This window comes from Bombyx mandarina, chromosome 06 (genome assembly GCF_030267445.1).
Source record: "Bombyx mandarina strain Sakado chromosome 06, ASM3026744v2".
NCBI lineage: Eukaryota > Metazoa > Arthropoda > Insecta > Lepidoptera > Bombycidae > Bombyx > Bombyx mandarina.
In genome coordinates, this window is record NC_143213.1 from 8,617,352 (window position 1) to 8,634,538 (window position 17,187).

At 40.5% G+C, this 17,187-nt stretch overlaps 1 protein-coding gene across 4 annotated transcripts in view; it reads right to left on the reverse strand.

Annotated features, from left to right (window-relative positions):
- Positions 1-8,322: 8,322 nt before the first annotated feature.
- LOC114241381 (facilitated trehalose transporter Tret1-2 homolog) overlaps positions 8,323-17,187 on the reverse strand; it is a 48,654-nt gene continuing 39,789 nt past the window's right edge. For 2 of the 4 annotated variants that reach the window (XM_089728351.1, XM_089728350.1), the window contains exons 2-4: positions 13,442-13,574; positions 12,048-12,186; positions 8,323-11,700 (exon numbers count right to left, since the gene is read on the reverse strand). In XM_089728351.1, coding sequence (XP_089584477.1) covers positions 10,430-11,700; positions 12,048-12,186; positions 13,442-13,537 — 1,506 coding nt within the window. In that variant the 5' untranslated portion in view covers positions 13,538-13,574 and the 3' untranslated portion in view covers positions 8,323-10,429. Of the gene's footprint in view, positions 11,701-12,047; positions 12,187-13,441; positions 13,575-13,647; positions 13,879-14,138; positions 14,475-17,187 lie in introns of those variants that run through there. The other 2 variants (XM_028172201.2, XM_028172203.2) reach the window with 2 other exon arrangements.

Sequence of the window (17,187 nt, forward strand, 5' to 3'; positions counted from 1 at the left end):
TAAATTAGAGCGCTCATATCTTATACTTTACATGTCTTCTACGAAATGTTGAAAGTTTCAGAACATCTACTATCTTTTTGATTAGAATAATAGGCTTTATGGTTGGTTGGTGTGGGTGGTTCTTAATCGTTTTTCAATTTCACAAAAGAAGCAGGTTTAACGGCCTGTACACGGATCTAGTAAATACGGACCTATTTTTCCACGAATTTGCTTTCTTGGACCTCGCAACTCATCAGTATGTCAGCGGCTATTTCTTCACCAACACAACACTAATTAATTACACTTAACTTGTATATTAGAAGGACGCTCCAGATTACGAGATTGAATTTACTTGTAGTCTAAATAAAAAATATTACAATAAACTAATAGAAATAAAAAATGTAAACCATTAACCGGGATTGAATCGAAGGATATCAGCCTCTTGAAGCTCAATGCGTCTTCCAGATTTGACACAATTATACACCGGTCCATGTAGTCAGCGTTACTCCGCCCTAGTAAACGTTGAGAGACAATAGGCAGTGATGTGCTTTTGAAGGTCACACACGACATATGGCTCTAGTTTGTACACATGTGTACCTAATCTGTTAAACCTTCTTACAAGACAAGTAGCATGCCATTTAAACATGAATTTCATTGGGTTAAGATACTATAGCTTTGAAACCATGTTCAAGGTCACTTACCCCAGCCTACATCGCCAAAGAGTTTTAAATTGGAAAGGATAAATACACACAGTTGAATCCCGTTACTAGCCAAGATTGTTCGCCGTAGTGAAAGAGGCAGTCATTTGACTAGCACTGAAATTTAGATTCCAATCTGGTGTGTTTCGCAAATCGAAAATTTTTCGTTGAAAATTTCCTCCATTTATTCCTTTAATTCGCGAAATTTGATCTACTATTGATTTCGTAAAGTTTACAACCAAATACTTTATTTCTATCTAATGTAGCTAAAACAGCCTATCAACTATATAAAGAGCTTTCATAGCCCCATTCAGCCTCTTTAAGTTCCTATTAATGACATTTTCATTTATAAATGCTGCTCAACGATTTCAATGCTTTTTTAATAGAAGTATTAAGGAACTTGAGTTAATGCCCTAGTTATATCGACGATGTACTGGTTCTCTCCACAGATTTAAAATTAAAAGCATCTGCCTCAATAATATATTCACCAGGAAGAGTACGAGTATGGTGATTAATACGTCGTGGTATGTATTAGTGTAATCTGGTGTATCTTATCTAAGAAACTGTGTATTAGCAAAAGAAACAAGACTGTTAAAGACACTATTTCTTTCTTTCTTTCTTTGTCCTATCACTCGTGTCATCGCGGTCGTGGTCGTCATTCAGTATTATTGCTGTGGGTAGATTTTATACACCTCACGAGCAATCGCCACTTCTGCAGTATGTGGTGAGCCAATCACTCTGCCTATTTCTACCGCATATTATCTGATTTAGAGACTGGACAACGATTATACATATAACTTGAAATTTCGATATAATGTTCCAAGGTTGGTGGCGATTTTCACAGTGTGATATCGGAGGGCTTTGGTGTCCATTTAAGGCCACGTGGGCCGAGATCTCTTTCTCCCATCTGAGCGATAAAAATAAAATGCAAAGGCGGTGGTCAAAAAACAACTCAAATAAGTGGAGGCAAGAGTATTGTATCAATAAATCAACATAAGCAATCTGATTTATCTCCAACTTTTCACAGAAGATTTGTACAGAATTAATGATGAAGGCTTTTCGTAGGGAAAATTGCTAGTTATTTCTCCTTGTAAAAATACTAAATATTGAAGAAATTTCGTCTTACGTTTACATGTATAAACCACGTCAATTTGCATGAAAACGGTCTCTAAAATAATATTAATGCAAAAAAAAATATCATTTAAGTATCTACATTATAAGGATTCTACAAAAAAAAAGAGTATAATAAAGAAAATACTTTAGAACATAAATAAATTTATTTACAAATAACTAACAAACTTTACATAACGAGTTAATTTTAGTGAGTTAAATTTTATCTATGAATAAAAAGAAAAATAATTTACATTTAAAACCCGATTTACAACCATTAAATATGTGACATTTATTTTTCTTCAACTTTTTCTAACACTATTTTGTAAATTATACCGTACGTACCGCGCCGCTCTTCTTATCACAGAATTCAATAAATAGAGAATTAGCAGAAATTTCCGCAGGATGGTCTAACGACCCGCGTAGACGGGTTTTGTGTTTTATTCTTGCTCTCTAACTTATTACATGTTAGTAAGATATTTAAAGATGTAGGGTATTTTGTTATAATTATAATATTATATTTTGTAACTTATTGTGTGTGGTCTAGAATAGCTCTATCCGTTTTCTTTTGTTTTTTCTTTTCATTCTTTCGTCAAAGAGGACTTAATAATAATTGAAGAACGGCAGCAGCGTTCCCAGAGTATTCTACTTGTATTCTACGGTCGCTAATCGGGGTTGAACACTAGTAAAGAGTATTCTTGGTTCTCACAAATTTTAACCACTATTCTCTTTATGTCACCGAGAAGCAGTCATGCGTATCGGTTCAAGTCAATGTAGAGTTCGAACTTAGGTTTGAAGATGGGTGGCGGCATTCATGACATTCACGCGAGTCTAACCCCTTTACACTAAGTGAACGGAGAGCTCTTTAACACTTCTATACAATAATAAATAATATTAATATAAGAAACATATTCTTTCGCGTTTCGATTGATTTGAAAATAAATTCAATATAAAAAATAAATAGTCCAATAAAACGTTTCAACAAATATAATATATATTTTTTTATTCATTATATTTCAAGTCAGTCTCGGTGTCTCCGGGTGTCACTGGTTTTTAAAAAAACTGATAAATTATAAAATAATAAATTTAGGATGAGACATTCTCGCTCACGACTCGGTCGTGCGCGGACGTGCTTTCCGATCCGTGGCCCGCTTGCGAGCTGCGTCTCTGAACTCACAGTTGTGCTCGACAGTGTAGTGACCGTGAATACATCGTGCGTACAATTCAGTAGTGCGGACGTGCCGATCCGTTGGTCGCTTGCGATCTGCGTATCGAGGTCCATTTTTGTGCGCTAAAGTTTTGTAACCGCGAACCCACCCTTACCAACTGCCTTTTTCAAGGCAAAACCAATCGCTACGTTCAGCTTCCTGTGGCACTCACAGGCTAGCGATTTCCTAACCCTTCCCAAAAACAACAGTCTTTTTCAAGACTAGACCCCCGCTCGCGATTCTGCCTGCTGTAGCACTATACAGCCCGAGCGGGTTCCTTTCCTTTTCCCCGCCGATTGCCGTTTTCACGGCATAGGCATTCCCCCCCCCCCTGCTCCTTGCTGTCCTGCAGCACAGGGGGGTTACAAATCCTATCCGGGGCCTCGCCTTTCGGCGAGTTCAACAAAAGTCCCGGGGCCGCCCCCCCCCGGGCAAGAAGACCGAAGCATGGAAGAACTCAGTGAGAGTGTTATCAGTGACAGGGATTTTGTCGGGTTCCTCCGGGAAAGGTATCCGACAATTAGGGCCGAGTATGTTAGGTATAGGGCCTCTCGTGGCAATCCCTCTCCCCCCGCGTCCGTCGCCGCGTTTCTCAACCGTGCCTCGGAGGCACGCCGCGCGCCCCCCGCCGCCGCGTCAAGTTCGAGCGCACGTTCCCACGATGCGGCTCACGTAGCGCCTAACGCTACCCCCACCCCCGCGCCCGCGTCGATTACGTCATCGCTCGTATCGTCCGTCGCGACCTCCGTAGTCTCAAGTTCAGGCTCCGATACGGAATCGGAGATGGACTTTGAATCCGCGTCCAGCCCTCAGCCCGGAACCTCGGATGGTTTCCAAACAGTGACACGTGGAAAGAAGCGTACTCGCGCCGTGGAGTCCCGGAACTCCACGACAAAACAGACGAAATCCGCGTCCGCCTCTCGACCGAAAGTAGTAGTTACACCGGAGTCGGACTCCGCGCGCCGCGTAACCCCACCGCCGCGTCCCAAGCCCGCGCCCGCTCCCAAAGTAGCTGCCCCGCCCCCGCTGATACTTCAAGAGAAGACAGCGTGGAATCGCGTGTCCCAGGCCCTTCAGGCAAATAAAATTAACTACACCCATGCGCGTAACGTCGCGCATGGGATTCAGATCAAGGTCGCAACGCCGGGCGACCATAGGGCCCTCTCAGCATACCTCCGAAAGGAGAACATAGGTTTCCACACCTATGCTCTTCAGGAGGACCGCGAGCTCCGCGTAGTAATACGCGGAGTCCCTAAGGAGCTAGAAATAGACTACATTAAGGAGGATCTGACCGCTCAGGCCCTCCCGATAGTTAGTGTGCACCGGATGCACAGCGGGCGGGGCAAACAGCCCTATAATATGATACTCGTGGCGTTAGAACCCACCCCGGAGGCCAAAAAGAAGATCGCATGTCTCACGACAATTTGCGGCCTATCCGGGATCTCGATCGAAGCCCCCCACAAGCGTGGCACTCCCGGGCAGTGCTACAGGTGCCAACTCTATGGCCACTCGGCGCGTAATTGCCACGCGCGCCCCCGCTGCGTGAAATGCCTCGGCGATCACGCTACGTTAGATTGCGTTAGAGATAGGGGAACCGCGACCGAACCTCCCAGCTGTGTCCTATGCCTTAAGCAAGGGCACCCCGCGAACTACCGTGGATGTCCTAGGGCTCCGCGAAAACGTCCGACCCACCCAGCCCCCCGAACCGTCGGCCCAAAGACTTCGGCGCCTTCAGTGCCGAAACCCGCCTTCGTGCCGGCTGCAGTTCCCACGGTGTCGGCGTGGAAAAAACCGCTGCCGTATACGAAGGCGGGAACGGAAACCGCACCCCCGCCCCCGCTCGTGACACGCCCCGCGCCCCAGCCCCTGCTCGCACCTCGCCCCGCGCCCGCGTTCCGTCCCCCGCAACCCTCTGCCGCCAACGACTTCGCGCTCGTGCGTGACTTCGTCACCGCGGTCAACTTCGACCGTCTGCGATCGTTCGCTGACGCTATCCGTAGGTCGGTAACCCCCGAACAGCGGCTCGCGGCCGCTTTCGATCACATGGACGTTTACGAGTCCGTGTCGCGTACGTTATAAAATCTTTACCGGTAACCAATGGCGCAAAAAGGTAGAGAAAAACCGTATTCCCTTACGTTAGCATTCTACAATGCTAACGGACTCGCGCGGCAACGCGATCAAATTTTCGAATTCCTCCGCGATAATCTTGTAGATATTCTATTAGTGCAGGAAACCTGTCTGAAGCCCTCGCGTCGCGACCCGAAAGTCGCGAATTACGTCATGGTTAGGAATGACAGACTCACCGCCTCCAAAGGCGGGACTGCCATTTACTATAGGCGGGCCCTGCACGTTGTCCCTCTCGATACTCCCTCGCTCTCACATATCGAGGCGTCAGTGTGCCGTATCTCGCTGACGGGACACCAGCCGATCGTCATCGCATCCGTTTATCTCCCCCCGGACAAGCCCCTTCTGAGCAGTGACATCGAGTCACTGTTCGGCATGGGAGACTCCGTCATCCTGGCAGGCGATTTAAATTGCCACCACACTAGGTGGAACTGCCATCGTACTAACGTTAACGGTAGGCGTCTCGACGCGTTTATAGACGACCTCACCTTTGAAATAGTCGGTCCCCCAACTCCAACATGTTATCCGTATAACATCGCGCTCCGTCCGAGCACTATAGACCTGGCATTGCTTAGGAACGTAACTCTGCGCTTGCGTTCCATCGAAGCAATGTCAGAGCTCGACTCAGACCACCGACCTGTCGTTATGCAGCTCGGTCGCCCCCACAACCCAGTCACTGTTACGAGGACCATGGTGGATTGGAATAAGCTGGGCACGTGCCTAGCCGACACCGCTCCGCCAATCCTCCCTTACGGCCCGGATTCGAATCTATCCCCCGAGGACACCGTCGAATCCATAAACATCATTACCGATCACATATCTTCCGCGATCATTAGATCTTCTAAAGAAGTCGATGTGGAGGACAGCTTCCACCGCATCAGACTGTCCCCCGATCTTAGGAATCTCTTAAGAGTTAGGAACGCGGCAATCCGGGCCTACGATCGTCTTCCCACGCATTCAAACCGGATTCGGATGCGTCGTCTACAACGCGAAGTCCACTCCCGCTTAAGCGACGCGCGTAACGATAATTGGCATAGTTATCTAGAACAACTCGCGCCCTCCCACCAAGCATACTGGCGACTAGCTAGGACTCTCAAATCCGAAACTACCGCTACTATGCCTCCCCTCATACGCCCTTCAGGCCAACCACCGGCATTCGATGACGATGACAAGGCTGAGCTGCTGGCCGATGCACTGCAAGAGCAGTGCACCACCAGCACTCAACACGCGGACCCCGAACACACCGAGTTAGTCGACAGGGAGGTCGAGCGCAGAGCTTCCCTGCCGCCCTCGGACGCGTTACCCCCCATTACCACTGACGAAGTTAGAGACGCGATCCACAACCTCCAACCTAGGAAGGCACCCGGCTCCGACGGCATCCACAACCGCGCGCTAAAATTTTTGCCAGTCCAACTGATAGCAATGTTGGCTACAATTTTAAATGCCGCTATGACGCACTGCATCTTTCCCGCGGTGTGGAAAGAAGCGGACGTTATCGGTATACATAAGCCGGGCAAACCGACAAACGAAACTTCTAGTTACCGTCCGATTAGTCTCCTCTCGACGATAGGAAAAATTTACGAACGGCTCCTTAGGAAACGCCTCTGGGATTTTGTTACCGCGAACAAAATTCTCATTGACGAACAGTTCGGATTCCGCTCTAAACACTCGTGCGTACAACAAGTGCACCGCCTCACGGAGCACATTCTGATAGGACTAAATAGGCGTAAACAAATCCCGACCGGCGCCCTCTTCTTCGACATCGCGAAGGCGTTCGACAAAGTCTGGCACAACGGTTTAATTTATAAACTGTACAACATGGGAGTGCCAGACAGACTCGTGCTCATCATACGAGACTTCTTGTCGAACCGTTCGTTTCGATATCGAGTAGAGGGAACTCGTTCTCGTCCCCGTCAACTGACCGCCGGAGTCCCGCAAGGCTCCGCGCTCTCCCCGTTATTATTTAGTTTGTATATCAATGATATACCCCGGTCTCCGGAGACCTATCTAGCGCTCTTCGCCGACGACACGGCTATCTACTACTCGTGTAGGAAGATGTCGCTGCTTCATCGGCGACTCCAGATCGCAGTAGCCACCCTGGGACAGTGGTTCCGGAAGTGGCGAATAGACATCAACCCCACGAAAAGCGCAGCGGTGCTCTTCAAAAGGGGTCGCCCTCCGAACATCACTTCGAGCATCCCACTCCGTAGTAGGCGCGCAAACACCTCCGCCGTTAGTCCCATCACTCTCTTTGGCCAGCCCATTCCGTGGGTCTCGAAGGTCAAATATCTAGGCGTCACCCTCGACAGAGGGATGACATTCCGTCCCCATATAAAAACGGTACGCGACCGCGCCGCGTTTATTCTAGGACGACTCTATCCAATGCTTTGTAGTCGAAGCAAACTGTCCCTCCGCAATAAGGTAACTCTCTACAAAACTTGTATACGCCCCGTCATGACGTATGCAAGCGTAGTGTTCGCTCACGCAGCCCGCACCAACTTGAAATCCCTTCAGGTTATTCAATCACGATTCTGCAGGATAGCCGTCGGAGCGCCTTGGTTCCTTAGGAATGTGGATCTCCACGACGACCTGGAGCTCGACTCCCTTAGTAAGTATCTACAGTCGGCATCGCTGCGCCATTTTGAGAAGGCGGCACGACATGAGAACCCTCTCATCGTAGCCGCTGGAAATTACATACCCGACCCAGTAGACCGAATGGTAAACCGTCGACGTCGCCCAAAGCACGTCATTACGGATCCTCCTGATCCATTAACGGTGCTTTTAGGCACCACAAGCACCGGTCACCGTCCTCGTCGAACCCGTCGCTTGCGACGAAGGGTTCGACGAGCGAACTAACCCATAGACACAGCCCACTGAGTTTCTCGCCGGATCTTCTCAGTGGGTCGCGTTTCCGATCCGGTGGTAGATTCTGCGAAGCACTGCTCTTGCTAGGGTCAGTGTTAGCAACTCTCCGGTTGAGCCCCGCGAGCTCACCTACTAACGTTAGGGCGAAGCTGAAATAGCCTCTCAAGGCTATCAGCATAGGTAGGGAAAAAAAAAAAAAAAAATTAGGATGAGAATAAACTGTTGAGAACTAAAGATCAATCATCTATTTGATATTGGGGTCGATATAATTTATAGTACAAGTTCTTAAATTTCACGAAACCGATTCAATTAATTATAATTCAATTAATTAAAATACATAGGTATAAAACCTTTATTAATGAAGACATTTTCTAAACATAGGCAAGAAGTATCGCGAATATTGGTTACATTGTGGAAAAGACAGCTCTTATTTTTCATAATAGCCAAGCAAAGCTTACAAAATCGATTAAGCGAAAATTCATTACATAACATACGCAAAATAAAAGACGAGCTAACCATACACCATAAACTAATATTAAGTCCTTACATATGAAATTGGCGTTTTGTCGTACTGACCACTTTTTATCTGAAATATCTCCTCTTTGGTTAAGAATTCCAAATTCAAATGTATAATTTCATTAAGCTGGTACATTTGAGTTTCGAAAACAGTCATTTATTTGTTTTTTCCTCATTATTTTTTTCTTTGGCGTCGCTTATTACCGCACTACGGAAAACATGAAATATCGGTATATTTACCAGTACGAGTTCTACCGTGGCACCAGTGCTGCAGAAACATCTCGAAGGATTAATGATGTGTACGGCACTGATGTCGCAAAAGAAAGCACGATACGTTTTTGGTTTCAACGTTTTCGTTCTTGAAATCTCGACCTTCAGAACCAACCCCGTGGACGGCCGGAGATCAAAGTGGAAAATGAAGAATTACAGGCTATTGTGGAAGCGGATCCATCACAAAGCACTTCAGAGATAGCTGCAGGCTTCGGGGTAAGTGATAAAACTGTATCAATCCACTTGAAGCAAATCTGGAAAGGAAAAATCCAAAAGGCAATCCAAACCGCCTTCAAAGAATTTATTGTTTTTTTAGTAAAGGGATCAATGAACTACCTATGAGATGGCAAAAGTGCATAGATAACAACAGAGCATACTTTACCTAGTCTATACTATTATAATATTATAAAGCTGAAGAGTTTGTTTGTTTGTTTGAACGCGCTAATATCAAAAACTATTGGTCCGATTTGAAAAATTATTTGTCCCATTTATATGCCCATTTATATATGTCATCATATAACATCACGCTGTCATGTTAGGGTTGCTCACTATAACGTTTTTTATACGAAACAAATTTGTTCTAAAATAAAGCATTATTTGTGAAGGTATATTTATAAAGATGATATATGAATCCTTATCCAAATAAATATGTTATTCATTACAACACTAAAACACCCAAATCACTTCAAGATAGGCTTTGACAATAATAGACTTTTCTGAATTTCTCCAGGATCCCATCATCAGATCTTAATTATTACAGGACCATTCGGAAAGTCTACCCTTTCGAACAAAAAAAAAGAAAAAAGAATTATCAGAATCGGTTCAAGCATTTTCGAGAAATCGGTGAACATACATAGATAAAAAAATTATGGTTGAATTGATAACTTCCTCTTTTGAAGTCAGTTAAAAAGCGTGATTTTGGTACCTTAAATAGCTCCTTAACATTCTATTATTCAAAAATATTTTCAATTTCTACGTCAATTAAGAGGCGGGTAAAATTTATCGTTATGCCAAACTAACTATTCCACAAGGATGAAGTCGCAAGCAAAAGCTAGTTATACATATTTTACAAAAAAAATTGACTTTTTATTCCTCCCGTACAAAATGCCAATTTCATATGTAAGGACCTAATTACACAACGATTAGCTAAAAATAACGTTAAACTAAATAAAGTTAAAATATAAATCGTCAATATTACACAAAAATTATTGAATAAATGTTTTTTTTTTTATATCATTATGATTCATTATAATAACTATATTTTTGTATTACTAGTGTTTAACCCTTTATTATTTTTATTTACAATTACACTCATAATTTTACCTTAGATAATTTTTACTTAGCTTTTAAGCTTTTAACTACATAATTTTAACTTAGAGCTGTTGTTTACCTTTGGCACGAAGCTATAACCGATTTCAGTTTGAGCGATAGCATAGCGCTTATTTCAACGCAATAGACTTTGAACTAATGTCTCCAGATGAAAGAGAATTCATTCACCACTTGAAGATATTTTACATTTAAAACACACACACACGAAAATTAGATAAAAATGACCTTGAATTATTGTCATGTATTTATTATTTATAAGCGAAATGCTTACGTTGTTTGGTTTAAAAGCTAAAAAAATAATCAGTCATGTTAAATTAACAACAAAAAACATTACCTATGCTTTATCAAAACCCTTTCAACATCGTTTTGTCTCTGATTGGGATCTTTGAAATAATTCTCAATCTCAAATAACGTCTTATCTTTAGTTTCCGGTAAATATTTGTAAACAAGCAATGCGAAAAAAGATGCTGATAGCCCGTAAAACAGAAAAGCACCGGGTAATGTTAGGGTACGAAATATATACGGAGATATTTTCAAAATAGTTGCCATTAAAAATTCAGAAAACAATGTTAATAAAAGTAAACAAGGCGTTTGGTACCTTAAACATATTAACTCTCCAAATATAGTGGACGGCATTATCATGGGACCGAGACTTATTGACACGGAAAACAATGTCAGAAACAATATTGACAGATATCTATTCTCGGCAATAACCGAATACTTAATTAGATACAAATATACAGATATGACATAGAGAAAGAAAATCCCCGAAGTGGCCGAAGTCAACAACAATGTACGCCTTTTCAAAAACTTTGATAAAATACATCCGAGCTGCATACCTACTATTGTAATGATGTCCATAATCAGCATGCCATAACTTGAGGTCATGTTGCTGCCAGTTATTTGATTAATTAAATCCATCGCATACATCGTGCATACTAATTTTCCAGAGAAATGATACATTGACATTACTACTACAGATATAAACATTGGCATGTAAAACGATTTTGTGCTTATAGTTTCATAAATAAACTTCACCCTATTCCCTGCAACATTTCGTTTATTCTCCGCACACATCTTAATATACTGTTTCTGAGAATCAATCAACGTCTCGAGTTCACATTGGGAATCTTTATCGTACCCTTTCAGCCAGTGGTGTGAAGCGGCACATTCTTCGAACCGGCCCTTCATCGCCAACCAGTAAGGCGATTCGGGCCAAAATACGACGGTCAAAGGGTACAGAGAACAAACAAAGGCGATGTACCCGATGTTTTTCCAGTGGGAAAAGGCTCCCGTCGCATTAGCGACCCATACTCCCCAAAAGAAAACTGTAGATTCGAATATCATGAATACCCCTCGATATTTCGGGGAGGAGTATTCCGTTACAATAACAACCAACAAAGTCATGTTGCTTGCTAGCAGCATCCCTTGCATTATCGCACTGATCAATAAATGCGTTGTATTTGTACTGAAATAAAATAACAGGAATGAAACTAAAGTAACTATACATATTATGATGAAAGGTATTTTTCTTCCGATGTATCTTGTCAAAACAGGTATCACGAATACCCATGGAAGTGCAGAGTAGCCGTGCACGGAAGCTGAAAATAAAAAATATCCTTACCAATCCATCCTGTGCCAATAAATAAAAAAAAGACATTTAAAGTATTTTTTAGCGAAAGATTAAGAAAACAAGCACAGAGCTCACTCGATTTTAGTAGATAACAAGAGTCTATAGATACTATGTATAATGTGAACACAGTTACTCATCTTGGCAAAGTATATAATTAACAAATTAATTTGTAACAGCGAGTATTTTGCCTATCCGTGGAATGCATTATTGATGCATCAAGCAGAATAGTTAAACTACTTTTACGTCATCTGTCCTTCGTAATATTTTTTTTCCTAACTTGATACTTGAGAAGAGACAAGAAAATAGCAAACTCACTTAGCCATGAAGCCATGCTCTCGGTAACTGCATCTGTTGAGTTAGCTTCTCTTCTGATCTGTGGGATCATTACAGTTGGCGCTCCGAAGCCCAAACCAAGAACAAAGTAAATCGACCAAACTCCACTTGAAACAAAAATCTGAAAGGATATGTTTTCTATAAATATTATTTTACATTAAAAATAAACCGACGGCCTACTTTTTTCTGCAGTCGTACTACAGGAATACGTTATGGTAAATAAAGAACACTATTCATTTTGATAAAAATACTGAATAAAAGTTATATCTTCGTTTTAAAATGCATACTCAGAAGACTAATTTATGTTTGGTTTGATAAATTGTGAATAAATAACAAGTTTCCAATTTAGGTTCAGTGTAATAAATGAATTCCGATACTCACAATAGACTCTGTTATACATAATCTACTAATCATACAATACATTCAAATTAGAAAATTAAATCATTGTGTAGTAGTACTATTATCTTATCAATTTCTGCGACAAATCCAATTCCAATATTAATTAAAATTTAACAAGTTTTTTTTTCAAAATGAGCCTCTCATAATGTAAATTTGACAATTGCGTCGGTAGCCTACAGGTAAGACGCCCGGTGTGTTCGTTTAACTACAGCGTTTATGGTCCGTTATCGATACGTTTTTACCAAAAACCTTTATTCGTTCTGGGTTAAGGACGGGATAGTCATTATTCTAATGTTATAGGGACTTCGACTGAGGCGGCGGTATTCACGTTTTGAAGGGTAGGTACATGCTCCGGTCACCACTGAACACCGTGTGGGCCAGAAACTCGTCTGTCAATTAAAATTTACCTCACTAATTAATACAGGGTTCGGAATGAGAATGTTACATGTTTTTTTAATAAGTTGTATAAAAAAACTCTTCCAAAATGTGTGAGCTCAAATAAACTAAATCTACTGTTAATTGACGGAAGGAAACATGGATTTAATGTTTGAAATAGAAATAACGACATTAGTGCGCGCGTGCCTAAAAAAATGGTTGGATGCTCCCACTACACATCTATGCTTAAAACAATTTCATCATCTTCATCTATATATATAAAAATGAATTGCTGTTCGTTAGTCTCGCTAAAACTCGAGAACGGCTGAACCGATTTGGCTAATTTTGATCTTGAATTATTTGTCGAAGTCCAGAGAAGGTTTAAAAAGTAGATAAATATGAAAATTGTAGGAATCAAATAAAGTTTAGGTCTTTTATTTATCGATTGAGGCACTGCGAAATCTGCCGGGTCAGCTAGTTTTAAATATATTTTCACTAATATGTTGAAAGTATTTCTTTTATCAATATTTACTGTTAAAGATAAAATTATGTACAAATCTAAGAATAGGAAAAATCCCTATTCTAGCATCAATAATACGTACTTGTCGCCATAGATATCTCTTTGTTGTAACACTATTTTTATCGTCTGCTTCACCACTTTCATTCAAATCAACTGCTTCGTCAGCACAAGAATCCATGATCGATTCCGAGTTATGTTTACTTTACACGCTTTAACTGAAACAAATGAGAAAATTTTTGAAGAATAAACAGAGTATTAATGATTTTTTATTCAACTTTAAGGTGGCACCTTCGAAGACACTTTCTATGGCTAAGCAGCTCTTTTTAAGCCCTATTTAAAGATAAACATGTCGTTAGTCTGTGCTGTTATAACCAAGGTGATGTTCAAATCAGAAGAGAAGAAAAATTATAACCGTAACGTCACTGTATATAAACGCAGCTACTACTTCAGTAATTATAAACTACGCTTCGATGGCGGGAATCGAGGTAATGACACGACAAACAATTATTCAGAACATTTCTGATGGTACATACGGTGCAATATAGAGAGGAAAATATGTAGACGCAGAATTCTCAAATATTCGTTCAATTACAAGATCCTAACAAAGTATTCTTTCAAGTAATATATTTATAACATAATAATTTGAAAATCGAAATGTGATCACTTCGTAAACGTAACAAAAAAACCAATATAATTAAAAACATAATATCCAAAAACAACCACTAATCTAACACACTTTTATTTTTATTTTACTAAGATTAATAAATGTAATAAGATACCTGCAGCAATTGTAAATGCAGCTTGAAACCGATTTTTATTTTAATAAGCCGGAACAGATTGATCACTACAATTAAACATTTACTAGCTCGTATTTATTTTCAATCAGAGGCTTATTTCACAATCATACGATGGCACTCACTCATTTATTGTAAAAACATAATCTGACTAATACAATAACTAAACGTATCACGTTCTACAACTCGAACAATTTCAAAATAAACTAATTCAGGAATATTTAATTTTAATACAAAAATACGTATGTAACAAATCATGTGAATTTACATTTCAATTCACCCTTCAACTCATCTTGGTGATTTGAACGTAACTGACTCGCTATGTCGATCATTGTCTGTTCACCTTTTTATGTTATCTGGAACCGTACGTGCAGACTAGTGCAGTTTGAAAACGAATCAACGACAAATTACATTAATAATCTTAAAACAAGATTATTAAAAAAAAAACAGGTTAACGTTTATTATTTACAATAAGATACTCAAAATTATGAGATTTCAGATATCAGAAATGAATTATAATACATTCGACCACTGATTACGCTAAATTAATTCTTATGATATCAGAATAAAGCAGTGTTTGTTTGATTGATAACCTCTAGATTTAAAACGGTCAGAAAACCTTGACACTACTGCGTTGATTGGCTCTGTTACGCATAAGGATTTCTTAATTTAAATATATTCCCCAGCGATTTTTCAATAAATTCCACAAATACTTCTGATTACCGTGATATGTGTAAGCTTACAACGAGACGCTGAACTAGTATTTTAAGTTTTAAATTCACTATTTAGCAACCAAATCTAACAAGCCCTTCCAGTCATAAGATGAAACAAATATTTCAAACTCGTTCCGAGTTAAAACTATTTTTTTGTAAACACGACTCGATAACACTAAACGTAATTTGGAAATAATACTTCAGTACATCACTAACAGAAGTGATTGACATTGTTATGACAATCTAAAAGAATGCTGATTCAGTGGCGTACGAACACAAACACGTGAATGATAAAAGCGTGTGTGTACAAGTAGCAAGGGTTGCCCCTACACGTGTAGTTAGTTACCTGAGTTTATTTATGTTACAAATTTAATTAAAATTACTTTTACAGTTTAATCGGGTGATATCATTCTATTAACAATTTCCGGTGTTTCGGATACTTTAGAGTTCCCGTGGCGCTGACGACTGTCATCGCGTATAAACACATGATTAAATCGAAAAACAGCTATGATTTAGTGTACGACTCGTAGAAACTAACGGATACGCAATAATAGGTTTAAGGCAAGAAAATTAGAAAAAGTCCAAAAACGGTTCCTTTATCATCTCGCTTTTAATAATAATTAATATCAGCAACTAAAATTATATAAAGAACGACTTTCATTCTATGGGATGCAGTTATTAAGCACACGACGTAAAGTAGCCGACATTGTGTTCCTATACAAGCTTGTACATAACATGATAGATTCGCCAGATTCACTTGAACGCATTTACTTAAGTATACCGCGCTCGGGCAGCCGTCTATGTGATCGCAAAACTTTACCTTTACTTTAACCTACCAAAAATTAAAATTAAAGTAATCTTGGCCAGCACTGTCCTGTCTATCGTATGACTACCCTGACTAATAGTACACATGATAAAACTGACATATTTGTTTGCCATGCTTCTCTAGCCTCACTTAAAATACATTTAAGATCCGCGATCCACACTGAGCTATAGACTTCGTTTGAATTTTATTGAACATTATGTTCCCTCTTTATTTAAATGTTCAATGTTTTTTATTACTTTTAATATCTGTTTATATTGATATTTTAGTACATATTTAATAAATAAAAAGTCGGCCTCTGACGACTTCACAACCGACCTTATGCAAGTTGTGTTCACAACCCAAAAGGATGAATTTATTAATGTATTATTTTTTTCTATTTAAGTGAAATGCTAATGTGTCTAGATTTTCTCCAGTACTGTGACCCTAATAAATATAAAAATAAAATATTTGAAGTGTCAATGTATTCCATAATATTTCAATGTCAATATCCAAAACTTTTAATTACTTACTGGTGGTAGGACCTCTTGTGAGTCCGCACGGGTAGGTACCACCGCCCCGCCTATTTCTGCCGTGAAGCAGTAATGCGTTTCGGTTTGAAGGGTGGGGCAGCCGTTGTGACTATACTGAGACCTTAGAACTTATATCTCGAGGTGGGTGGCGCATTTACGTTGTAGATGTCTATGGGCTCCAGTAACCACTTAACACCAGGTGGGCTGTGAGCTCGTCCATCCATCTAAGCAATAAAAAAAATAAAAAAAAAATTATGTCATAGATAAATAAACTAAATATATCAGAAATACAGTGCATTTTAACAACAAATCTATTTTTAATCACCTCTTTTCTTAATTTTTGTCACGTCCAATACTACACAAACATTTTGCTCTTTAAACACGACGATCGCACGATGCAATCACGCATCATGTATAAACTAAATTGTCGCACAATTTTCCTGAATGAAATCGGGACGTAGATATTTTTGTGGAATGATGTTCTAATCATGCTTTTATCTATCCTGTAACTCATATATGTAGGTAAATAAAGCAGACCGCTCATATCTTTTACAAATTGCCTGACCCGAAATCTGTATGAAAATTTGATAGCAGCGGAAGCCGTATTTGGTATTAATCGCTTACCGGATTTCAAAGACAACACAATGTGGATTCCACTAGCCGCTTCAAGACACATGACGAAATATCTATAGTATTGATTAGAAGCTGTCCAATTTTTCAATTTAGTACGCGTGATTACTTCATATCAGAAATAGGCAGTGGCTTCGTTTTTGACCAGTTTTAACGGTAGGCAGCTGCTTGGCTCTGCCCCTGGTGTTACTGAAGTCTATAGGCGACGGTAACCATTCACCATCGCCGTATGCTCGTCTGCTAACAAGGGCAGTAAAAAAGGCAGTACAGGACTCCACAATATATAAGGCATGCGAGCTGAATAAATGCCCTCAAACACAGCCCACTGAGTTTCTCGCCGGATCTTCTCAGTGGGT